The following is a 26,440-nucleotide window of genomic DNA, read 5'->3' on the forward strand; positions in this document are numbered from 1 at the left end:
CACAAAACACATTTTGAGAATTATGATAGTTTTACATGTGCAAAATCGAGAGGAGCCAGTTGAGGTGGTTCGGGCATCTGGTCAGGATGCCACCCGAACGTCTCCCTAGGGAGGTGTTTAGGGCACGTCCGACCGGTAGGAGGCCACGGGGAAGACCCAGGACACGTTGGGAAGACTATGTCTCCCGGCTGGCCTGGGAACGCCTCGGGATCCCCCGGGAAGAGCTGGACGAAGTGGCTGGGGAGAGGGAAGTCTGGGTTTCCCTGCTTAGGCTGCTGCCCCCGCGACCCGACCTCGGATAAGCGGAAGAAGATGGATGGATGGATGGATGGATTACATGTGCAAAACAATGTGAAATATATATAAGTTATGAATAAGATAAGAAATATTTGATCGCTATTAATTGCAATTTGTCTGTTATGAACTTGTACTCAATCGTGATTAATCACATTTTTAATATTTAATAAGTGTACCTTAAAGGCCTACTGAAACCCACTACTACCGACCACACAGTCTGATAATTTATATATCAATGATGAAATCTTAACATTGCAACACATGCCAATACGGCCGGGTTAACTTATAAAGTGCAATTTTAAATTTCCCGCTAAACTTCCGGTTGAAAAACTCCTTTGGATATGACGTATGCGAGTGACGTCACAAGATCCGCGGAAGTGGTTGGACCCCTTCGGACCCGATACAAAAACCTCTGTTTTCTTCGACAAAATTCCACAGTATTCTGGACATCTGTGTTGGTGAATCTTTTGCAATTTGTTCAATTAACAATGGAGGCTACAAAAAAGAAAGCTGTAGGTGGAAAGCGGTGTGTTGCTGCGGGATGTAGCAACACAAAGACAAACACAACCGGTGTTGCATTGTTTTTATTCCCAAAAGATGGCGGCCAAGCTTTACTATGGAACAAAGAAGTCAAGCGAACACGGTTGGATTGGACCACACACACAAAGTACAGTGTATTATGCAGCGAACATTTCGAACGATCATGTTTCGAAGAGGGTCCCTTGCAAAGGGCAGCGATGGGCATCGCCACCACCCGTCGACTCGTGCTGAAGAAAGGTGCGAAGCCAACTATTTTCAACAGACCACGGCCATGCTTAAGTGCAAGTTCGACAAGTTCAGAGCACCCCACACCCTCCACAAGTGGACAGACTGTGCACATGAGGTCTGCATTTGCCAAAAGGGAAAGGAAGAGGGTAAGAATCTTGATTTCCAGTTTCCATAGTCAGACTACACTGTTCCAATATCCATTTATTTGTTCTCAATTGTTGATGACTGATTATAACAACCAAACCTAACCCCCCCCCCCCCTCCCCTCCCCTCCACACCCCGGATTGTAAATAATGTAAATAATTCAATGTGTTTATCTTGTGTGATGACTGTATTATGATGATAGTATATATCTGATAGTATATATCTGTATCATGAATCAATTTAAGTGGACCCCGACATAAACAAGTTGAAAAACTTATTCGGGTGTAACCAATTAGTGGTCAATTGTACAGAATATGTACTTCACTGTGCAACCTACTAATAAAAGTCTCAATCAATCAATCAAAACTCACACACACAGTCATAGACTACTCCAGTGGTTCTCAACCTTTTTTCAGTGATGTACCCCCTGTGAACATTTTTTTTAACTCAAGTGTCCCCTAATCAGAGCAAAGCATTTTTGTTTGAAAAAAAGAGAAAAAAAAGTAAAATACAGCACTATGTCATCAGTTTCTGATTTATTAAATTGTATAACAGTGCAAAATATTGCTCATTTGTAGTGGTCTTTCTTGAACTATTTGGAAAAAAAGATATAAAAATAACAAAAAACGTGTGGAAAAATAAACAAGTGATTCAATTATAAATAAAGATTTCTACACATAGAAGTAATCATCAACTTAAAGTGCCCTCTTTGGGGATTGTAATAGAGATCCATCTGAACTTAATTCTAAACATTTATTTTGTTGAAGTATTATTCAATAAATATATTTATAAATGATTTTTGAATTGTTGCTATTTTTAGAATATTTTAAAAAATCCTCACGTACCCCTTGACATACCTTCAAGTACCCCCAGGGGTACGTGTACCCCCATTTGAGAACCACTGGACTACTCCATGAACAATGAAATAAATTAACAATAAAATAGTCTACATATAATTATTGCTTCAAGTTCTAGTCAAGTTCTTCTGCAGTATAAAGTATCGTACATTTACTGACATTACTGTCAATAGTGTCAATACTGTCAATAGATTACAATAGACAATAATATAAAGTATTGTACATTTACAGACAATAGATCAGATCATGGCCAGTACGACTACAGCATCAGTGGCGGGTGCGGTGGATGAACCAATGGCAATGGCACTAGATTTGCCTGATGAGGAGGGCGATCAAGATCAGGTTCGATTTGTTTTCCTAATCAATGTTCAAAAGGATTACAGTTCAAGCCCAATACAAAAGTATTCATAATTTATGTAAATGAGGTATCCATATTACATGTAGCTGTTTCTCCATTTCCAGGGAAATACAAGAGAACAAGGATGCCAGACGGACTGGGTACCGATTGGGACAGCACCAACAGCAATGACCAGTAGCAAGAGCACCCAAACAGGGAAAATACATCATAGATCAAAGGGTATGTCTATTTCGGTGATGAACATGATTCTGCACATCACAGTACACATTGCACAGCTGCCTGTGCAGAGTAGAGTAGACGGATAAATTAGGTTATTCAAAGACAATAATTAGTATGTGATTCTAGTTTAATTTTAACAGATTATATAAAACAACTTGTGTTTGATTTTATTGCTAGGACACAAGGTGACCCCAGAGATCCTCGAGAGGGTTAGAGCTCGGCTGGCCAGGGTTAGTGAAGTCCCATCGTCAAGTGTAGCAGCTCCATCTGACAGCCCCGAGATGCAGACTAACATAGCAACTCCAGGTGCGTCTGGAATGAAAGCCAAGCTACGACCACCTCCTGCATTGTTTGATGAAGGACCAGCATCAAGTCCCACTGTGCCTTTTGTTAGTGGTTCTTCCGATGACAGCTATATGCCGAGTGAGTCATCGACATCGGATCCGTGTCAATCTGACGGGTCGCCAGATCGCCCACGTACTCACCAGATGCGTGAAGAGGGCTGCCACAAGGAACCGAAGTACATCATCTTTGAGTCGTGCCTCCAGAGTCTCGTCAAGTGGTGTCACTGTCCAGTCTGTGGCAGCCAGGACATAAGCCCTTCTTGGGATTCGAACGGTACACAGCTGACCATGACTCTTCAATGTGCATCATGTGACCAGAGGAGTAGTTGGAGCAGCCAGCCAAACATTGGCCCTTATGCCGCGGGCAACATCCTGCTATCTGCTGGCATTCTCTTCGCTGGCGCATCTTCTGGCAAGGTGTTGCAAGTGCTGAACAGCATCGGAGTGGTCACGTATGTGAAGAGAACATTTTTCAACCACCAGGAGCTCATCCTGCAGCCAGCCATCAAAAAGGTGTGGGAGGAACAGCAACGGACGCACCTCACCATGCTGCAGGTGGAAGGCCGACCCCTCGTCCTTGGTGGTGATGGGCGAGCAGACAGTCCGGGACACAGTGCCAAGTTTGGTACCTACACCACAATGGAGCTTGTGGCCAATGTGGTTCTCGACCTTCAGGTTGTACAGGTACGACCAAATAATCTCACTAAAACACTAGTAACATAATAAGCAGATAAGGGATTTTCCAGAATTATCCTAGTAAATTTGTCTAATAACATTAACCATTTCAATGTATACTAAGCCCCTTTTTCATTTTTTTCTTTGCTCATTCCTTTTCTGTTATATATATTTCAGAGCAACGAATGTCTTGGCAGCTACCATATGGAGATGGAAGGACTGAAGAGGATGTTGGAGCTGCTGATCAGCTGGGACCTGGATGTCGGGGTGCTGGTGACAGACAGACACAGACAGATCGCTGAATGGATTCGCGAAAACATGCCCAATACACGGCACTGCTATGACATCTGGCATGTTGCAAAATGTTAGTTGGATTATTTGTATGCATGACAAGTTGTGAAGTAGTGTGTACATATTAGTGATCAGATGAATGCGATATTGTATTTAATCCACAAATTTCTGCTTTTTTCTGTTTGTAGCCATCGGAAAGAAACTGAAGGCCATCGTCAAGCATAAGGACTGTGAAGACCTGAAGCCCTGGGTGCAAAGTATAATCAACCACCTCTACTGGGCAGCAGTGTCTACACCGCCTGGAGAGGGGGAACTTCTGGTTGCCAAGTGGAAGTCTGTGGAGCGACACATTCAGAACATCCACAAGGACCATGGCGACCTCTTCCCAATTTGTACTCATGGACAACTGCAACTGCAAAATAAATGGCTCAAACCAAGTGAGTAGGCAAATAAGTTGCCCGAAAGCAGTGAGGGACTAGCAGTATTTTCCTGCACATCTTTTGAAAGTCAAAAAATTCAGATAAACTTGTAAGTAAATAACCAGTTTAAGTTGACTGGAACATTTTTGTAGAAACATTGTTCTATTTTAAATGTATGTTTAGGTTCACGCTCAGCAGTGAAACTGGAGGAGGTGGTCAACAACAAGTCCCTGCTGAAAGATATCGCCATGCTGTCGGGTGAACACCAGACTTCCAAGGTGGAGGCGTTCCATAGCCTTATCATACAGGTGAGAATTAGGCTGATTGCCTGCAGGTGGTGTCGGTGGTTACCACCTGCCACTAGGACTTTGGGGGCCAGGGAGCAAAATACTAGAGCATAGTAAATGTAGCCTTGATACAGTCAGTGTAAGCAAGAGAATGTTAGAGGTCCAACATAGTGGCTAGGCAGTTAAAGGTCCAACATAGTGGCTAGGCATCTTGGTGAGAAAGATTGCAAACAATTCTGGCGTGGTGTTAAAATTAAAAACAAAACAGCTTCATTATTGCAGGAGATCAATTTTTAATAGCTGACTATAAACAGTTTAATACACAAAAATTTGTATTCAAATTTACAAACTATTTATAAATGTACACACACATTGTATGGACGCATGACTGAATAAAGTGTCTTTTATCTTATACAGTTCGCACCGAAAATGTATGTCTTCTCATACATCGGAATGCTGTGCAGGTATGTTTCCACACTAATCTAAGTGTCACTAGTGTGTGCCATACTTTAGTACTAATTATTACATTATTCTGTTACCACCCCTAGGAACATGCTTGCTGGGCTGCACTGGAATGAAAACTCGAGCCGCCCTATAGCCACTACACAAGCGGGTGCTGAGCGCTATACAGTACGCTACCCGAAATATAAAGCAGGGGGCCATGTGGTCAAGAAAATCGCGACAGAGCCAACATACCGTAAGTGTAGAGGACACAAAACATGTAAACACTTGACACTTTGTATCATGGTAATAATACTGTCAAGTTTCACTCTCCATGAGTATATTATGTTGTGAGCAGGAACATGTACAATTGTATTTTGCAGGCTACGTAGATGACTTGATCAGGGAGGTTGTTGCTGGCTGCAGACAGACCCCTGACCAGAGAACACCAGTCAGCGTCACTGTGGATGTGCCTCCCTTCCTCTGCGATGAACTGGAGAAGCCAGACAAGGAGGAAGCCATCGCCAAGCACAGGAGTCACTTCGGTAAGTGTTACTGCCCTCCCGGTAACAGTTAGAGATGCTACCTCAGTAGAAGCATTTAAGTCCCATCTTAAAACTCATTTGTATACTCTAGCCTTTAAATAGACCCCCCTTTTTAGACCAGTTGATCTGCCGTTTCTTTTCTTTTCTCCTCCACCTGTTATTATCCGGACATGGATACACAGTGACTCACTGTTCTCTGAGATGCAAAAGACATTGTCATGCATTCTATTCATTTGTCATTTACTGTTGCAGTAAATTGTAAATATTGTTGACATCTACGGTCCATGTATGTAATACTTCTATGATATATAATGTCATGTACATTGTAGCACAGTACATTTCACAGAATAAGAATAAGATAAGAAAGTGCTCATTCTGACTTATCTTCCAAAGGTTGATAGAATAAAGAATTATTTAAACTTATTAGTGCCTCTCACTCATTTTGCTGTTGCTGCAGCACGCCATATTGCTGTTTGTAGGCGTAATACGCTGTCTGCAGCACCCATACATCCAGACACACAGATTGAAAGCCAGGGTGGTCTATGATGCACGTCTCCACCATACTTGCCAACCTTGAGACCTCCAATATCGGGAGGTGGTGGTTGGGGGCGGGGGGCGTGGTTGGGGGCGTGGTTATTTACAGCTAGAATTCACCAACTCGAGTATTTCATATATATTTCATATATATATATATATATATGTATATATATATATATATATATATATATATATATATATATATATATATATATATATATATATATATGTATGAAATACTTGACTTTCAGTGAATTCTAGCTATATATATATATATATATATATATATATATATATATATATATATATATATATATATATATATATATATATATATATATATATATATATATATATATATATATATATATATATATTTTTTATTTTTTATTTTATTTACATAGAAAAAAAACAAACAAACTTGAATTTCAGTGTTCCGGTGGCTATCCATTAGATGGCAGTATTGTCCTGTTTAACTTCTCCGCTCATGATGAGTATATCATTTCGGCCACCGTGTTCAATGGAGAAGTCTGTTCTACAAAATTTACAGGCAACATACACCTTCCCCTTCGAACTGTCCTGGATGAACTGAAATTCTTGTTTCCATTCGTTTTGGAACTTGCAAGCGTATTTCTTCATCTTGCTCGTCGACGGCGTCGCCATGTCTGTAATTTCCTCATTCTTCTGCTTCGTCTCCTTGTTGTGTGCGCAGTTGTGCACTCTACTCTCTAAAAGCCCTAGATGTTATGACGTCATTGGGCAGGCAAGCTGTTTATATTGTGGGAAAGCGGACGTGAGAATAGGCTGTCCCCACTCAGTCTCAGGTCCGCATTGAGCTGGAGGGGGCGTGGCCTCCAGCTCCGGCTGAATACCGGGAGTTTGTCGGGAGAAAATCTCTGCCGGGAGGTTGTCGGGAGAGGCGCTGAATACCGGGATTCTCCCGCTAAAAACGGGAGGGTTGGCAAGTATGGTCTCCACCCTCTCCTCCTCCATCGTTCTGGCCACTGCATCTAGCTCACGACAGCAGACACACTCAGCCACTGTCTCCATGTTCACACAGTTGTGACATGTACACCTGGAAATAGAAATATTCATAATATTTGTAAATCAATTCATATTATTGACACCTGCAATCTGCAAACATGTGTAATAATTAATATTATCATTGTCTTGTTGTGGATCTTATTAATCTACATGCATATTTTTAATATTGCCGGTATATGGAGCTGTGGCCCATAGAAATAATGGGTAATTAATTAGGTTTGACATTATGTCAATGATAGATACTTAGTCTATAGATAGGCCTGGGCCTGGGGTGTAAGTTGTAACACTAACAGTAACAGTGCAAGACTAGGCCACAAGCTAAAACTAGTCTATAAATAAATAACATTTTACCATTCTGTATTCTGAAGGCGATCTATGTCGTGTGCTACTCCAGCATCAATATCAGCAGCGTCCTCCTGACTGTCTTCGTCAGCGTCGGGTTCAAAGCGGTATGGCTCTATCCCTCTCACAGCTTCTTCCCTATCTGAATCGCTTCCAATCCCCACTAGTCCTTCACTTGCACTTTCCTCATCCACAAATCTTTCATCCTCGCTCAAATTAATGGGGAAATCGTCGCTTTCTCGGTCAGAATCGCTCTCACTTCTGGCGGCCATCATTGAAAATGATAGGAAAGACTCGGCAGCCCCAACTCTTGTGACGTCATGCTACTTCCGGTAGGGGCAAGGTTTTTTTTTTATCAGAGACCAAAAGTTGCGAACTTTATCCACGTTGTTCTATACTAAATCCTTTCAGCAAAAATATGGCAATATCGCAAAATGATCAAGTATGACACATAGAATGGATCTGCTATCCCCGTTTAACTAAAAAAATGTAATTTCAGTAGGCCTTTAAAGCAGCGATTCTAAACCTTTTTGACTTTGGGGCTCAACTTTTCCACTCAAATACTAAAACTGAATTAGTAATCTTACTCTTGTTTTAATCGTATTCAATAATTGTGTAAATGCCCCATATGGTTTTCTACACCAAATTTCATGTATTTATTCTTCAACTTAAAGTTATTCTTCTTCTTCGGCGTGGCGAAGTTGGTAGAGTGGCTGTGCTAGCAATCGGAGTGTTGCTGGTTACTGGGGTTCAATTCCCACCTTCTACCTTCCTAGTCACGTCCGTTGTGTCCTTGGGCAAGACACTTCACCCTTTGCCTCTGATGACTGCTGGTTAGCGCCTTGCATGGCAGCTCCCGCCATCAGTGTGTGAATGTGTGTGTGAATGGGTATATGTGGAAATACTGTCAAAGCGCTTTGAGTACCTTGAAGGTAGAAAAGCGCTATACAAGTATAACCCATTTATCATTTATTATTATTCTCTAAATTTTAGCACTTTCTACCTTCCCCATGTTTCGCCCGATTCAAACCGTTCCAACTTCAAACTGTTCAACCTATTCGGGAATCGCGGGCTTTCCCTTGACAAATTCCAAAAATTACCAGATTTCCCAGAATTCCACGTTTTCCGGGACATTTTCCCCATTCAAAATTAATTGGCCATTTTTCAAACTTTCACCATTTCCACATTTTTCAACCTATTGAAACTATTCCACCTTCAACACATTCCACCATTCTAGAAATTCAAAAAAATCATTTTTCCAAGTTCCAAAAAATTCCAGGATTTTCCAGAATTCCTGCTTTTCCAAAGCCCTATTTCCACCCTTTTTTCTGGCGACTACTCCTTCCACATTTTTCAACGCATTTCAACTGTTCTACCGTCAAAACATTCCTCTTAATCAGGAAAAAAAACTAAGTTGTTTTTTAACTGGAAAAATTCCCGGTTTTCCCGAAATTGTAGGAATTCCGTAATACCATTTCTCAATTCAACATGTTACTACTTCAAAATTTCTCGACCGATTTGAAAAATTTCAACACCAACCATTCAGAATATTCAAGTTTTTTACCATTTTCAAAAAAATCCCGCTTTTCCCAAAATTCTCAATTGTTCTCAAATTCCCATTGAAATCAATGGGACATTCTTCAAAGTTCCACAATTCCCACATTTTTCATCTGATTCAAACTGTTCCAACTTCAAAATATTCAGCCTGTTTGGGAATTGAGTGCTCTACAAAAATTCTAAAAAAAAATCCCGGATTTCCCATTTTGGCATTTTCCCCATTCAAAATGAATTGTCCATTTTTCAAACTTCCACAATTCCTACATTCTTAAGCCGATTCAAACCATTCCACTTTCAACACATTCAACTCATCCTGGACATTCAAAATGCCCTTTTTCCACATTCAACAAATTTCCAGGAATTCCCGTTTTTTGGTGACCTATTTCCATCCTCCTTAAGTTCGACTACTCCTTTAATATTTTTCAACCCATTTCAACCAATCCACCATCAAAACACTCCTCATATTCAAGACACAACCCAAGTTTGTTAAGGAACTACAAAAATTCCCGGTTTTCCCGAAATTCCAGGAATTTTTCAATTTAAAACTGTTACTAATTCAACATTTCTTGACCGATTTAAAAAATTCCAACACCGACCAATTCAGCTCATTCAGGACATTCATGCTTCTAATCATTTTCCAAAACCCCCTGCTTTTCCACATTCAATAAATTTCCAGGAATTCCAGTTTTTTTGGAACCTATTTCCACCCTTAAGTTAGACTACTCCTTTCACATTTTTCAACCCATTTAAACCGTTCCACTGTCAAAACACTCCTTATATTCAGGAAAAAAAACAAGTTGGTTAAGGAACTAGAAAAATTCCCGGTTTTCCCGGAATTCCAGGAATTTCTCAATTTAACACTGTTACTAATTCAAAATTTCTTGACTGATTTAAACAATTCCAACACCAACCAATTCAGCTCATTCAGGACATTCATGCTCCTAATAATTTTCCCCAAAATCCCACTTTTCCCAAAATTCCCTAATTTCCAGGAAGTTCCCATGAAATGAATGGGACATTTTTCCAAGTTGCACAATTTTCAAATGTTTCAACCTATTCCAAACCATGCCAACATCAACACATTCCACTCATCCTGGACATTCAAACTAACACTTTCCCAAGTTCCAAACCAAATTCCCGTTTCCCTGGAAATTCAAACTCTTCAACATTCAAACCATTCAAACTATTCAAGGCATTCAAACTATTTCAGCCTTCAAACTATTTCAACATTTAAATTATTTCTGCATTCATCCTACATTCCACTAGCATTTCAGTTCAGCGTCAGCTTTTCAACATTTAAACCTTTCCAACATTCAAACTGATTGTGGGGGACCGCCACAATCAGACAGTCCGATACCCCATACTCTCTGAGCACTCCCCACAGGACTTCCCAAGGAACACGGTCGAATGCCTTCTCCAAGTCCACAAAGCACATGTAGACTGGTTGGGCAAACTCCCATGCACCCTTAAGGACCCTGCCGAGAGTATAGAGCTAGTCCACAGTTCCACCACCCCGGTCTGCCAATCCAGAGGTACCGCCCCCGATGTTTTAAGATTAAGATTAAAGTACCAATGATTGTCACACACACAATAGATGTGGTGAAATTTGTCCTCTGCATCTGACCCATCCCCTTGGGGAGCAGTGGGCAGCAGCGGCGCAGCGCCCGGGAATCATTTTGGTGATTTAACCCCCAACTCCAACCCTTGATGCTGAGTGCCAAGCAGGGATGTCCACGCGATGCTGCAGAGTCTTGTCAACCAAGACAGCCCCACAGCATCCAGAGCCTTAAGGAACTCCGGGTGGATCTCATCCACCCCAGGGGCCTTGCCACCGAGGGGCTTTTTAACTACCTCACTAACCTCAGCCCCAGAAATAGGAGAGCCCACCACAGATTCCCCAGGCACTGCTTCCTCATAGGAAGACGTGTTGGTGGGATTGAGGAAGTCTTCGAAGTATTCCCTCCACCGATCCACAACATCCGCAGTTGAGGTCAGCAGCACACCATCCTCACCATATACGGTGTTGACAGTGCACTGCTTCCCCGTCCTGAGGCGGCGGATGGTGGTCCAGAATCGCTTCGAAGCCGTCCGGAAGTCGAAATCACATGTACATAAGTATTCACAGCCTTTGCTCAATACTGTTGATGCACATTCGACAGCAATTACAGTCTTTTTGAATACGATGCCACAAGCTTGGCACACCTATCTTTTGGCAGTTTTGCCCATTCCTCTTTGCAGCACCTCTCAAGCTCCATCAGGTTGGATGGGAATCGTTGGTGCGCAGCCATTTTCAGTTCTCTTTCTCAGAGTTATTTTTCTCTTTGCTGTAGGCAAAGGCGGTCGCACACCCTCCCCTCTTCGTGTCTGCCCTGCTTACCTCTTTGTCTCGTCCTGTCTTGTTTGATTTTCTTGTAGCCTCTTTTTGCACTGCTCTCAAAAATCTAAACAATTGATCATCTTTCCTCCCCAAAAAATTGACAAGATCTTGGGTTCAGGGGAACCTGCCTGTCCTGTCGGAATGGTTGTTGCTGGAGGCAGGACGGACTCTTGGGTGAAGGGGAATGCTGTGCACCTGGCGACCCTTTCAGTCGAGAACGTAGAAGAGATATCTACCTGTTTGGAAACATGATAGCAGGACATCTATTGATTGGAGTAAGTGTTGCCCTGGTGTATCGACAAATTGGAAGATGCTGGCAGCCGTTCAAGGTACCCCAAAGCTGCCACAAATGATTGGAGGATGCGAGCAGAGCTCACGACACTCAGACTTTTTTGATTTTGGATAAATTGCAAATTGGATGACATCGGAGACGTCATCTGACTTAGAGAATGAATTTGAGGACCAGAAATGGAAAATTAGTGTGAAATGTTTAAATTTGTTTTCGCTCAATCAAACACAACCGTTCTAATCTTGATTGTTTTCCCTGGCTGCGACATGGCAAGGCTGTTACTTCAAGATTCCCTCAAGGTCAGTGCAGCAAAGACGCAACAAACTATTTCCCTGTCAACAACAGTGTTGGGTTAGTTACTGAAAACCAGTAACTAGTTACAATTACTAGTTACTTTATTTCAAAAGTAACTCAGTTACTAACTCAGTTACTTACACCAAAAAGTAATGCGTTACTGTGAAAAGTAACTATTTAGTTACTTCTTTTTTTCCCCCCCTTTTTTTTTAAGGCTCCCATTAATGCCCTTTTAGCCTTCATTTTAGTACTGTTATTGCACTGGAGAATAATACAATGTGTTGATCAACTTGACATGCATTTGCATCACTGAACTCTGCTAAGCAATGTGGTCTACATACAACACATAAACAATGTGGTCTACATACAACACACAAACAATGTGGTCTACATACAACACACAAACAATGTGGTCTACATACAACACACAAACAATGTGGTCTACATACAACACACAAACAATGTGGTCTACATACAACACACAAACAATGTGGTCTACATACAACACACAAACAATGTGGTCTACATACAACACACAAAGACAAAGATATGTTTCAAAGGGCCAATTTATTTCAGGCCAGAACAAATTGACAAAACTATTTTAAATAGCTGCAACATAATAATGGCACTTTAACTTTAACTTTAAGTAGATAGGATCTTTGATCCAAGACACAACTTACATTTAACTAAAATGTTATTTTATTTGTGCTCGACAAAAGAAAAGTAGTGAGAATGTTAAGACACTCGACTTCTGGCTTCACCATGATGTCATGTTTGTTGTTACGAGAGTAGCGTATGTGTGTGTGTGTGTGGCCCTTTAAAATATGACAGCATGTGGGTGAGTGACGTCAGTGAGTGAGTGGGCGAGAGAAGTGAGGGAGCGGCGACAGTGAGTGCGTGCAGGTTCTCTAGCTTGGTGGATGGCTGGGTCCAATAAAGTCACAAAGTTGCAACAAACCGCCGGGCTCGTCATTCACCCTCAGCTGTAAAGACCCTCTTCCGGGTAAAGTGAAGGTTGTTAGTACATATACGTCTCCCCTGCGCCCTTCGACTACGGTATGAGAGCCTCCCCGCCCCCACCCACACAAAGCGCCTCTTCTTTTCCACCGGAGCGCTGCAATAAAACACCCACGATCATTTTTAGTTTCTAGCCGATACTACATAAAAAATAACGTAAAATAACGCAGTAACGCATCATGTAGTAACGGTAACTGAGTTACTGAATATAAAAAATAACGCGTTAGATTACTAGTTACCGCTGAAACTAACGGCGTTACAGTAACGCGTTACTTTGTAACGCGTTAGTCCCAACACTGGTCAACAACACCCGGAGAGATTAACTCTGTTCCTGCTTTACTGAAAACAAGTTCGCACCGTGCACACACTTCACTATATATCGCGTCAGCCAATGAGGAGGCTCCTTTGTGGGCTCTGCTTACCCCTCCTTTCTCTAAGTCCTGAGATCGGATTTGGAGGTGTTGACCGCCAGAAAGCAAATTAGTTTTTCGTCCGGGTTTTTTTTTTTCTAAAATATTTGATTATAATGCAGACAGGATGCAAACGTACCGTTTTTTTCTGAAATGATTACTGTTACGATATACTGTAGGATGCTAATATGATTTTTTTTTAGTTAAAGAATATTAGGTACCCCAGCTTTAAACGTCCCTTTTACCTTTATTGATTTTTTTATTATTTCTTGAATTCGATAGTGTTTCTCACCTTCTTTACCAAAGTGCTAGCACTTGCAACTTTCTTTGGTATCGTTGTGGCTCATTTTACAGTCATACGCAAGAAAAAAGAACAGACACTAAGTCACCATTGTGTGAGATTCTTTGTTTGGGCACTCCATTCTACTAAATGATACACAGGCTAACGGATTGGTTTGTTACGTGCAATGTTTGGCTGTATGATAACCCAGGCAGTACACAAAAATTGCAGTTTGAATTTTGGCAAAGATTTTTGTCAGAAACCAAATCATATGAAAGCTGAGGTACCACAAGCGTATTATTTTGCACACTTTTTTATGCAGCAGATTTAAGATTAAACAATATTTTTCTTGCACAACCAAGTCAACTGTTATGTCTTTTTAAAGTCATTCCGCAAGTGTACTGTTAACATAAAAATACCTGTGTACTGTGTGAAGAGATATTTTTAATTGTATTATTATATATTGTCTTAATTTAATCTGTGTTACGTTTGGGTCACAGTGCTGCGACAGGTGTGTCCTCACGGATGCAGAAGGACAAGCAGGAAAGCGGCAGGAGCAGTGTGCAGGTAAGAATATATTTTAATTCTTCCAGGCAGGGCAAAAAATACAAAAACTTAAAAACAAGTTTAGTGTGGAGCCAATAAACCAAAACCTCACCAAGGGTGAGCAGTGTGAAAGTCTTAAATGATGAAAAAACAGTCAAGCGTGGCAAAAACGGGAAAACAAAATTGTTGCATAACGCAAACATTGACCCAGCAACTAAGCCCTGGGAGACACCAGACTATAAAGGGGAGTTATTGGGGCAGAAATAGGTGAGGATGCTAATCAATAAACCGAAGGCAAGTGCAAACAATTAGTGTCCATGGCAACCAAAAGTAATTGAAAGGAAAGCGGGTAGAGAACTGAAACAGACTTAAAAATAGGAAAAAGCTACTAAACATGAAATCGTTACATGACCTGGACAACGTGTCATGATAGTATCCCCACCCCCCATCCCCAAGGGACGGATGCCAGGCCAAGTGTCCCCGAAGAGTCAGGTGGCATTGGCGAGTTGAACTGGCGAGGCAGGCGTCCACGGAATGGCCACATCCGTGGCCCGCGTGGAGGTAGGCCTGAGCGGCAGTGGCGCACCAGCAGCCGTAAGGATCCACGACATTGCTGCTGACGGCGCGGAGGGTGTCCATTAAAAGGCCACATTCGTGGCCGATTCCAAACCCCGTTTCCATATGAGTTGGGAAATTGTGTTAGATGTAAATATAAACGGAATACAATGATTTGCAAATCATTTTCAACCCATATTCAGTGGAATATGCTACACAGAAAACATAATTGATGTTCAAACTGATAAACTTTTTTTTTTGTTGCAAATAATCATTAACTTTAGAATTTGATGCCAGCAAGGTGGCAATGAATACTGATAAAGTTGAGGAATGCTCATCAAACACTTATTTGGAACATCCCACAGGTGAACAGGCAAATTGGGAACAGGTGGGTGCCATGATTGGGTATAAAAGTAGATTCCATGAAATGCTCAGTCATTCACAAACAAGGATGGGGCGAGGGTCACCACTTTGTCAGCAAATGCGTGAGCAAATTGTTGAACAGTTTAAGAAAAACCTTTCTCAACCAGCTATTGCAAGGAATTTAGGGATTTCACCATCTACGTGCACGTAAGCAGCTAAGCCGTGACCTTCAATCCCTCAGGCTGTACTGCATCAACAAGCGACATTAGTGTGTAAAGGATATCACCACATGGGCTCAGGAACACTTCAGAAACCCACTGTCAGTAACTACAGTTGGTCGCTACATCTGTAAGTGCAAGTTAAAACTCTCCTGTGCAAGGCGAAAACCGTTTATCAACAACACCCAGAAACGCCGTCGGCTTCGCTGGGCCTGAGCTCATCTAAGATGGGCTGATACAAAGTGGAAAAGTGTTCTGTGGTCTGACAAGTCCACATTTCAAATTGTTTTTGGAAACTGTGGACGTTGTGTCCTCCGGACCAAAGAGGAAAAGAACCATTCGGATTGTTATAGGCGCAAAGTTGAAAGGCCAGCATCTGTGATGGTATGGGGGTGTATTAGTGCCCAAGACATGGGTAACTTACACATCTGTGAAGGCGCCATTAATGCTGAAAGGTACATACAGGTTTTGGAGCAACATATGTTGCCATCCAAGCAATGTTACCATGGACGCCCCTGCTTATTTCAGCAAGACAATGCCAAGCCACGTGTTACATCAACGTGGCTTCATAGTAAAAGAGTGCAGGTACTAGACTGGCCTGCCTGTAGTCCAGACCTGTCTCCCGTTGAAAATGTGTGGCGCATTATGAAGCCTAAAATACCACAACGAAGACCCCCGGACTGTTGAACAACTTAAGCTGTACATCAAGCAAGAATGGGAAAGAATTCCACCTGAGAAGCTTAAAAAATGTGTCTCCTCAGTTCCCAAAAATTTACTGAGTGTTGTTAAAAGGAAAGGCCGTGTAACACAGTGGTGAACATGCCCTTTCTCAACTACTTTGGCCATGAAATTCTAAGTTAATTATTATTTGCAAAAAAAAAAAAAAGTTTATGAGTTTGAACATCAAATATCTTGTCTTTGTAGTGCATTCAATTGAATATGGGTTGAAAAGGATTTGCAAATCATTGTATGTTTATATTTACATCTAACACAATTTCCCAACTCATATGGAAACGGGGTTTGTAGAATGACCTGAGCGAGGACAGCGCTCTAGAAGCCTTGAAGGTCCATGCCCGGGTCTTGGTCGACGAGGAGGAGGCGTGTGGGCGCCAGTTGGGCGCCTCCGCAGCAGGCGAGCTTGAGGTTGCACAGGCTGCTGGGCAGAAGATGTAGCTGGTTGCAGAGCTGGAGCTGACTGCAGAGCTGAAGGCAAGGCTAGAGCTGACTGCAGAGCTGAAGGCAAGGCCAAAGCTGACTGCAGAGCTGGAGGCGAGGATGGTGGCATCGTCGGAAGTCCCACTGGAGATGAAGAGGAAGGTGGCGTCGTCGGAAGACCCACTGGAGATGAGGAGGAAGGTGACGTGGTCAAAAGACCCACTGGAGACAAGGAGGAGGGTGGCGGCGTCTGCAGGCCCACTGGAGTTGCTCGTGGGTCATGACAGTGTTTTTTTTTAATTCTGCAACTATTTGAATAACAACTGTAGACTATTTACTATTTAAGTTAGAATACGGGATGGAGCTGACTGCAGAGCTGGAGGTGAGGATGGAGCTGACTGCAGATCTGGAGGCAAGATGGAGCTGACTGCAGAGCTGGAGGCGAGGATAGAGCTGACTGCAGATCTGGAGGCAAGGATGGAGCTGACTGCAGAGCTGAAGGCAAGGCTGGAGCTGACTGCAGAGCTGGAGGCGAGGATGGTGGCATCGTCGGAAGTCCCACTGGAGATGAAGAGGAAGGTGGCGTCGTCGGAAGACCCACTGGAGATGAGGAGGAAGGTGACGTGGTCAGAAGACCCACTGGAGACAAGGAGGAGGGTGGCGGCGTCTGCAGGCCCACTGGAGTTGCTCGTGGGTCATGACAGTGTTTTTTTTTAATTCTGCAACTATTTGAATAACAACTGTAGACTATTTACTATTTAAGTTAGAATACGGGATGGAGCTGACTGCAGAGCTGGAGGTGAGGATGGAGCTGACTGCAGATCTGGAGGCAAGATGGAGCTGACTGCAGAGCTGGAGGCGAGGATAGAGCTGACTGCAGATCTGGAGGCAAGGATGGAGCTGACTGCAGAGCTGAAGGCAAGGCTGGAGCTGACTGCAGAGCTGGAGGCGAGGATGGTGGCATCGTCGGAAGTCCCACTGGAGATGAAGAGGAAGGTGGCGTCGTCGGAAGACCCACTGGAGATGAGGAGGAAGGTGACGTGGTCAGAAGACCCACTGGAGACAAGGAGGAGGGTGGCGGCGTCTGCAGGCCCACTGGAGTTGCTCGTGGGTCATGACAGTGTTTTTTTTTAATTCTGCAACTATTTGAATAACAACTGTAGACTATTTACTATTTAAGTTAGAATACGGGATGGAGCTGACTGCAGAGCTGGAGGTGAGGATGGAGCTGACTGCAGATCTGGAGGCAAGATGGAGCTGACTGCAGAGCTGGAGGCGAGGATAGAGCTGACTGCAGATCTGGAGGCAAGGATGGAGCTGACTGCAGAGCTGAAGGCAAGGCTGGAGCTGACTGCAGAGCTGGAGGCGAGGATGGTGGCATCGTCGGAAGTCCCACTGGAGATGAAGAGGAAGGTGGCGTCGTCGGAAGACCCACTGGAGATGAGGAGGAAGGTGACGTGGTCAGAAGACCCACTGGAGACAAGGAGGAGGGTGGCGGCGTCTGCAGGCCCACTGGAGTTGCTCGTGGGTCATGACAGTGTTTTTTTAAAATTCTGCAACTATTTGAATAACAACTGTAGACTATTTACTATTTAAGTTAGAATACGGGTTGTAAACGAATGTTTTTGCTTGTACAGTAATTCAAATTAAAATTGTTTTTACTTTTGTATGGTTATCATCACCAGTTTCACATTTAATGCTTTTTTTGTTTGACTTTTGATGTGTAGTTTTACAGATTATTTCTGTTTAAATAGACACATTGTACAACACCACTACAAGTCAGTATTCAAACTTTAGTTGTCTTTGCTTGCTTACAAGGGCCCTATTATGTAAAATCAACTTTTCCTCCCTACTATTGGTACCTGTTTTTGTGAATTTGGGATTGACATTATCCATCCATCCATCCATTTCTACCGCTTGTCCTGTTCGGGGTCGCCGGGGGTGCTGGAGCCTGTCTCAGCTGCATTCTCCACCTAATCGCAGGGCCAACACAGACAGACAGACAACATTCACACTCACATTCAAACACTAGGGCCAATTTAGTGTTGCCAATCAACCTATCCCCAGGTGCATGTCTTTGGAGGTGGGAGGAAGCCAGACTACCCGTAGGGAACCCACACAATCACGGGTAGAACATGCAAACTCCACACAGAAAGTTCCCGAGCCTGGGATTGAACTCAGGACTACTCAGAACCTTCGTATTGTGAGGCACATGCACTAAACCCTGTTCCACCGTGCTGCCTGGATTGGCATTAGTCCCGGAAATTTGAAATCAAACCTTGGAGGCATGAAGGAGATATTCGTACTTTCTTGTCACTTCCTCTAAGTGAGCTGTCTGAAGTTTGCCCCATATTGTAAAGTTTTACCCGAAGTGCTGCGCGCGAGTCCTCCATTTTTTTATAGGCGTTTGTAGGCCACAACGTCTCCATGATGAAACCAATACAGGAATTTGCTTTAACCAGAACAAGTCACTACAATAACTTTCAGCCTCATCTGAAGTAACATGAAAGATAGGTTTGTTTTTATTTGAAGTGTGATGGTGATTAAACATTCATTTCACACTGTAAACCAATTATGGCAGAAACAGCAGCAGCTTAGCCTCCTCCCTGCTCGGACTGGAATGGAATGGAACTTTATTGTCATTGCACTTGAAAGTAAAACGAAATGTGTTTTCAGTACAAGCTATCTAAGAACATACATTCAGTAGACAGGGGACCTCCTGTGAGGAAAGCCTCAGGTGCTTTGTACGTTGAGGACACCAGAGTGGTAAGCGCATTCATGTCTCCAAAACATCCCAAAAAATCGCTAGATTGGTCGCTAGTCGCTTTTGAGACATAAAGCCGCTAAGAGGAGTTGAAAAGCTACTAGATTTAGCAAGAAAGTGTGTGTGAAAGATAGAGACGCCAAGACCTGCCTTAGGTTGCTTCTGATTGGTTTACATTGCCTTGTGCCTTCCGTGGTTGGCTAGATTCAAGCACAAAAATGTATGTATTGGTTTGGGATTGGTTAATCGGTCAATCAATCAGTTACTCAAACTATGACATCCATCCATCTTTCTTCTTACGCTTATCCGAGGTCGGGTCGCGGGAGCAGCAGCCTAAGCAGAGAAGCCCAGACTTCCCTCTCCCCAGCCACTTCGTCCAGCTCCTCCCAGGGGACCCCGAGGCGTTCCCAGGCCAGCCGAGAGACATAGTCTTCCCAATGTGTCCTGGGTCTTCCCCATGGCCTCCTACCGGTTGGATGTGCCCTAACCACCTACCTAGAGAGGCGACTCGGGTGGCAACCTGACCAGATGCCCAAACCACCTCATCTGGCTCCTCTCGATGTGGATGAGCAGCGGCTTTACTTTGAGCTCCCCTCGGATAACAGAGCTTTTCACCCTATCTCTAAGGAAGGAGGAAACTCATTTTGGCCGCCTTTACCCGTGATCTTGTCCTTTCGGTCAAAACCCAAAGCTCATGACCATAAGTGAGGATGGGTACGTAGATCAACCGGTAAATTGAAAGCTTTGCCTTCCTGCTCAGCTCCTTCTTCACCACAACGGATCGATACAGCGTCCGCATTACTGAAGACACCGCACCAATCCGCCTGTCGATCTTACGATCCACTCTTCTTTCACTCGAGAACAAGACTCCGAGATACTTGAACTCCCCACCTCATCGCATGGCCAACACAGATAGACAGACAACATTCTATTATTATTATAATCAAATGACAGCAGTTATTTCCATGAGATGATTTTCTAATATAAGTGTTTAGGCCCACTTACAATGACAATAACAAAAAATATTGTTTTTCATGAACTGTGTACTTGTATTGTTTGTCTGGGTGGAGGTCCTGCTTTGGAAATAAATTGTACCCCTTTCAGACATTGCATTTAGTTCCCATTAAAACATTCACATGTTGCACAATGAGATGTAAGCAGGGGATAATGTTTACATTCCTGCAACTTCCTGTTTGTAAAAAATATATTTTTATTAGTATTTATTTAATATACTAACAGCATTTCATGATTAATATTTATAAATTAAGATTCCTAATAAATGACACTAGAATAAGCACACATTTGATTGGTAAATCATAGTGTAACGACCTTGAATGACACTTTATGTGTGGTGTTGGAGTTGTCCGACTTTTTGTGTGTCTGTAAACATATCACTGGCTAAGTGCCATATGTGCATGTGTTGGCGCAAGTGAGAAAGAGCGGGCAACTGCTGTTGATATAACAAAGTTGCTTTTGGTCTGGTTTGTACTGCAGAAAATGACCACTTTTGCTAGATATCAATTTTTTTACTAATGTTTTGGTGATGTGTCTATGGCCGACAATAAAGAGTTTTGCTCAGTAAAGTGATGGATGGAATTCATGTCTTCAAAGCGTCTCGACAGACGTTACAATATTTGAACAATGATGACGAAAACTGTTTACGCTGTCGTGTCCGTGTGTCGAAAATTGTTATGCGCTTATTTTTTAATTTGATTTTGTGCGTGTCATAGATTTTCCGTGCGCAGAGGACGCTTGAGCAGTGCGCAATTGCACAGGCGCGCACCTTAGAGGGAACGTTAGTCTACATCCAAGATCTAACATTGGAGAAACTTTGTAGGCAGGGGTGTCAAACTCATTTTAGCTCAGGGGCCGCATGGAGGAAAACCTGTGCACCCGCGGGCCGGACTATAAAAATCATGGCATTAAAACTAAAAACTAAAGACTACTTCAGATTACATATGCATAAAAATGTGTTTTCTTTTGTACTATTTTTTTTATGAATTAAATAATGTTTATGACAACCTTTTCTCAAAACACAATATAGAATGTGAGATATAACAGGATAATGCATACATTTATCGTTTGTTTTCAAAATGGTTACAAAAAAGTGGGACCCCAAAAATTTACTGTGGGACCCCATTTTTATGAGTTGATGGGGTCCCTGGTACTGTTGTGTTTACTAAGGGGGAGGTGACGGCAAACAGACACCAGGGGAAGTATGTACAATTATTTATTATATATATACTAATATATAAATATAAATAATAATAATAATAATAATAATAATAACAACAATACAACAAACTATAGAATGGAGTGTGTGACCAAAATACAAGAGTGTGTGATGTAATACTATGTGTGTAGTTAGCTGTTGTGTATTACCGTGATGTTGGATGAGGAAGTAGACAAGTCCAAAGAGGGCAAGGCAAAAGAGGTCCAAGATGCGCGAGGGGTCCGTGGGGCAGAGAGAGACGTCAGAGTCCGGGGGCGAGCGAGGAGTCGGGAAACGAGGAAGGCAGTCCAAAACACAGGGGGGGAGATCCAGGGAAAAGTGAGACGCACAGCTCACTGTCCAGGCGACGGAGGGTACTGCGGGGACACGGGAGAAAACAAGGGACAAGTAAGCCACGGAGAGGAAAACAAGAATAGAGCATGAAGCTTGTTGCTTACTGTACACCATGAGAAAACTAAGTTCCCGCCCCGATCCTTGGGTCCACTGGTCCTTTATACAGCTCGCCCTCATCAGTTCCAGGTGTGCAGGCTTGTCGTTGCGTGGGCGTGCTGCGCTCAGGACGAGCAGGGGCGTGTCCGAGCGCGCTGTCAGCGGCTCCTCCAAGTGCTCCCGCAGAGGAGGGAGAAGCAGACTGCGCCGTAACAGGTACCCCATTTTGAAAATTCCTAGTGCCAACACTGATGGAATATTGGTGCGTGCAAAACAGCAGCAGGCACTTTTAATACTAATCAAACATCATCCCGGGGGCCATAGATATTTCATTCGCGGGCCGGATTTGGCCCGCGGGACTTAACGTTGACATATAGGCTGTAGAGGTTTGGCCTTAGCATATAGTACCAGACCTGCAGCCTCTCTCTCTTCCGTCTGCATCGTCTCCTTGTGCCGACAACAAACCATGATGAGCCTGCTGGTCTCGCTATATCATCAAGGACGTTTTGCGTGTGGTGAAAGTCTCTCAAAACAGATGGCTGCTGGTGGTCAACTATGTCCATAAGGTCCTGGCAGGTGTAGCTGGTGTTCGCACAGTAAAAGCAAAAAAGCAAAAAAACCTTCAAAACATGGCTGCCCGGGCGTTTACTCAGCGTGAAGGAGCGTGGTGAGGAGAGGTTCAATTGCATCTAATAACTCTGCCTTTCAAAACTACTTGTTTTCAGATGGAGCCCAAAAATGGAGATGGTCCCTACAACAAAATCTAAGCAAAATGTAAAAAAAACAACTCCATTACGTGTTACATAGATCACAAGGAAGTGTTTTTAATGTTGAAAAAAAATCACGATATAACCCATTTAAAATCTGATTTATTTTTAAACGTCGTTTTAAAAGTGCAAATCATTGTTTGATTAATATTATTTTTAATAATAATAGTTATTATTGTTAATACTGTAACAAACTGTTCAGGATGTTCCAAGTTACCTGAGTGTGTTAGGTAAGGAGGAGGAGTTTTATCCCTCCAGAGTTGCCGTAGGGCTGTGACGTAGGGTGTGTGTTGTTGTGGAAGGAGGTGTGTGAAGAATAAGATTAAAGAGGCGGTGGCTACCGAACCTGCTCTTATGTCTCCCGTTTATTATTTTATTATATAAGTACATTGTATAGGCGAACCCAGGACACTCGGCTACATTGGTGGCAGCGGTGGGATTTTAACCGCTGTGTGAAAAAAGTGTTATACGGGACTCGTGAGGTTTTTTTTTTTCAGTTAAGTTGCACGTGTATAGTTAGCTGCTAAGCTTCCCGTCTATTTTGCGGACATGTGGTGTGGTGACGAAGACCCTTTTAAGCCCGGCAAGGCGCTGTTTGACAGACACTCACACGGCATGAATGTCAAAGTGGACTTACCCGCGCCCTTCACCGGCGACGGTAGCCAGAGTTTTCTCAGCTGGGCGAGGCAGTTGGAAGTAGCCGTTAGCGCGACGGCGGGAGCCGGCTCCAGCTGCAATGAGGAGCTGGTGAGGATTCTCCCGACTCGTCTCAGTAAGTCAGCTTTTCTGCTGTGGGACAGTCTTCCGGATGGGACTAAATCAGACTATGCTGCTGTTAAAGAGAGACTGGGGGCAGCTTTTGGACAGAGACAATTAATGGACCGCTTCCGGGCCAGCCTATCGGCTCGGGTGCGTGCTCCGGGGGAGAGCTTGGAGGTGTTTGCTGCAGACGTGAGCCGGCTGGTCACGGAGGCGTTCACGGATTATGGAGCCATCGCACAGAGAGAGGAGAAGTTTCGGCGCTTTCTGGCCGGTCTGGACCCGGCGTTGAAAGCCAAGTGTCTCGAGCTGGGAGCGACAGACCTGGAGGAGGCTCTGCAAGTAGCGGAGCGATGTGAGAATGCCAGAGTGGCTCTTCAGAGAGACTGCCTGGGTACCTACACTGCAGTGGGCCCCTCGGTGCAGTCTGTGTCGGCGTCTGACAGCCTCCAGAGAGCCGTTGAGAAATTAAGAGAGGAGATGTATACCATGAAAGTGGAAATAAAAGACATGTATGAGGAAAATCAGAGACTGAAAGCGCGCAGCATGGACATGAGGGGACAGAGGCCCCGTTCGTCTTCGGGGGGACACTGTAGCTGTAACTGCGGAGAGAGAGGATGCCAGCTGAGATTCAACAGAGAGGGACACCGTGGCCGCTCCCCCGATCGGGACCAGTTCCCGTCCCACGGGGGCTTCCCGTCACGGGGTTATCGCTCGGACCCCCCGGGAGTCCCCCCCGCCACTAGGCTGCCGGGAGGCAGGAGCCCTAGTCCAGGCTGGCGCGCCCGACGTGAAGAGGAGCCCAGGAGACGCGGCGTGCATTTTCTGCCGCAGGAGCGGAACACGGACGTCAACCATCAGGGAAACGGTCAGTAGCTGGTGTTGTGCCCCAAACACCAGCCACTCGGACTGAGGGCCCCTTATGCCAAGACTTTTCCAATGACGCTACTAGCATGGAAGGTAATAACCACCCAACTTCTTTTGTAAGGGTTGTGGTTGAAGGTACAGAGGTTTCCATGTTATTCGATTCAGGGGCCACTGTGTCACTAATTAGTGCTGATTTCCGCATGTCAGTCCCGGCACTGAGAAACAGACCCCTGAAAAAGAACTATGTTGATACCCGTGCAGTGAATGGACAGATGCTGGATACACTGGGTACTATTGAAGTCACCTTCCGTTTGGGCCCTACATGCTGGCAGCACACCTTCTATGTACTGAGAGAATCCACCCAGTGTGTCCTGCTCGGACTGGATTTTCTAAGCAGGAATCGTGCATTGCTGGACTTAAGAAGGGGTGTTTTACAATTATGGGATGTTACTGTTCCCCTGCTCTGGGATCAGGAATTAATCCCACAATGTTGTAATGTGTCTCTGGCTGATGTCAGGATAATTCCCCCGTTAAGCGAGACTTTAGTGCCGGTGGACATTCTCTCGCCTGCGGGGACGGGCCGACTTATCACAAACTTTGAGGGTTATCTGGAGCCTAACATTCCGGAAACAACAGGACTAGTAGTGGCCCATTCAGTGAACACTGTGAGGGGCGGGGTGACTCTGGTCCGCATCCTCAATCCTACAGGGGAGGCTGTGGAACTTAAGCGGGGGCTGCACCTGGGGGAATTTTACCCGGTGGCAGAAAGTGACATTTTAATACCCCCATGTGCCCCTATCTGTAATACAGCCACCCAGACAGCTCCTGCAGGTCTTATCTCCTTGGAGGAGTCGCCTATCTCCGGGGAGCAAAGAGCTGAGCTGGCTGGACTGCTACAGGAGTTTATGGATGTGTTTAACGTGTCAGGGAAAAACACGGGCAAGTGCACCCAAGTCAAACATCAAATCCGAACTGGAAACCACCACCCCATCAAGCAACGCGCTTACCGTGCATCTCCTGAAAAACGTGCAGAGATTGAACGTCAGGTGGCTGAGTTGCTGGCTGATGGAGTGGTGGAAGAGAGCTGCAGTCCCTGGGCATCCCCTGTGGTGCTGGTGAGGAAGAAAGGGGGACAATGGAGGTTCTGCATCGACTATCGTCGGCTCAATGCAGTGACAATTAAAGACTCACACCCCCTCCCCCGAGTTGATGATAGCCTGGACGCACTAGCTGGTTCAGTCTGGTTCAGCACACTTGACTTTTCAAACGGCTACTGGCAGGTCGAGGTAGCTGAGGAGGACAGAGAGAAAACAGCGTTCACTACCGGCAGAGGCTTGTATCAGTGGCGGGCCATGCCTATGGGTCTGACTAACTCTCCGGCCACCTTTCAGCGCATGATGGAGCTCATCTTGAGGGGTCTGCCTTGGCACATTTGTATGGTGTACTTGGACGATATATTAATTTATAGCCGTACATTCGAGGACCACCTCGTACACTTGGAGGAAGTCCTGTCCAGAATTCGGTTAGCGGGTCTAAAGCTGAATCCCCGAAAGTGTCACTTTGCCCGGGACCACGTGGTATTTCTCGGCCATGTAGTCTCTAGATGTGGTCTCCTGCCCGACCCAAGAAACACGGATAAGGTGAGAACATGGCCAACCCCCCGTACCCCCTCAGAGGTCAGGGCCTTTGTGGGCCTGTGCTCCTATTATAGGAGATTTGTGCGTGATTTCTCACAACATGCTGCGCCACTGAATCACCTGGCAGGGAAAAATGTGCCTTTTGAATGGTCAGCTGACTGCGATGCTGCTTTCACTCACCTCAAGCAAGTACTCACTTCATCACCAGTTGTTACACTGCCTAACTTTTCACTTCCTTTTAAAGTGTACACAGACGCTTCTAAAGACGCTGTTGGAGCAGTGCTGGCCCAGGAGGATGGTGGTCTGGAGAGAGTAGTAGCCTACGCCAGCCAGGCCCTCACACACATACAGAAAA

General features: G+C 44.2%; 1 protein-coding gene across 1 annotated transcript; it reads left to right on the forward strand.

Moving 5' to 3' along the window:
* The first annotated feature begins 1,008 nt into the window (after positions 1–1,008).
* Positions 1,009–22,268, forward strand: LOC133637829 (uncharacterized). The gene is made up of 17 exons (XM_062030671.1): positions 1,009–1,211; positions 2,298–2,408; positions 2,529–2,643; positions 2,821–3,671; positions 3,840–4,026; positions 4,142–4,390; positions 4,556–4,680; positions 5,077–5,123; positions 5,208–5,356; positions 5,484–5,645; positions 14,304–14,359; positions 16,501–16,606; positions 16,658–16,906; positions 16,976–17,323; positions 17,393–17,740; positions 17,810–18,153; positions 22,140–22,268. Exons 1-17 carry the CDS (start codon positions 1,035–1,037, stop codon positions 22,266–22,268), a joined length of 3,753 nt encoding a protein of 1,250 aa, XP_061886655.1. The 5' UTR covers positions 1,009–1,034.
* Positions 22,269–26,440: the final 4,172 nt, after the last annotated feature.

Source organism: Entelurus aequoreus, linkage group LG01, assembly GCF_033978785.1.
Source record: "Entelurus aequoreus isolate RoL-2023_Sb linkage group LG01, RoL_Eaeq_v1.1, whole genome shotgun sequence".
In the NCBI taxonomy this organism is placed as follows: Eukaryota; Metazoa; Chordata; class Actinopteri; order Syngnathiformes; family Syngnathidae; genus Entelurus; species Entelurus aequoreus.

What these genes read in the sequence shown, in the direction of transcription:
- LOC133637829 (XM_062030671.1), top strand. Translation starts at nt 1,035, where the DNA reads ATGGGCATCGCCACCACCCGTCGACTCGTGCTGAAGAAAGGTGCGAAG. An exon ending in GTTGGGCGCCTCCGCAGCAG is followed by an intron (nt 16,607 to 16,657) that starts GCGAGCTTGAGG and finishes AGCTGGTTGCAG; the next exon opens with AGCTGGAGCTGACTGCAGAG. An exon ending in CCCACTGGAGTTGCTCGTGG is followed by an intron (nt 17,741 to 17,809) that starts GTCATGACAGTG and finishes TTACTATTTAAG; the next exon opens with TTAGAATACGGGATGGAGCT.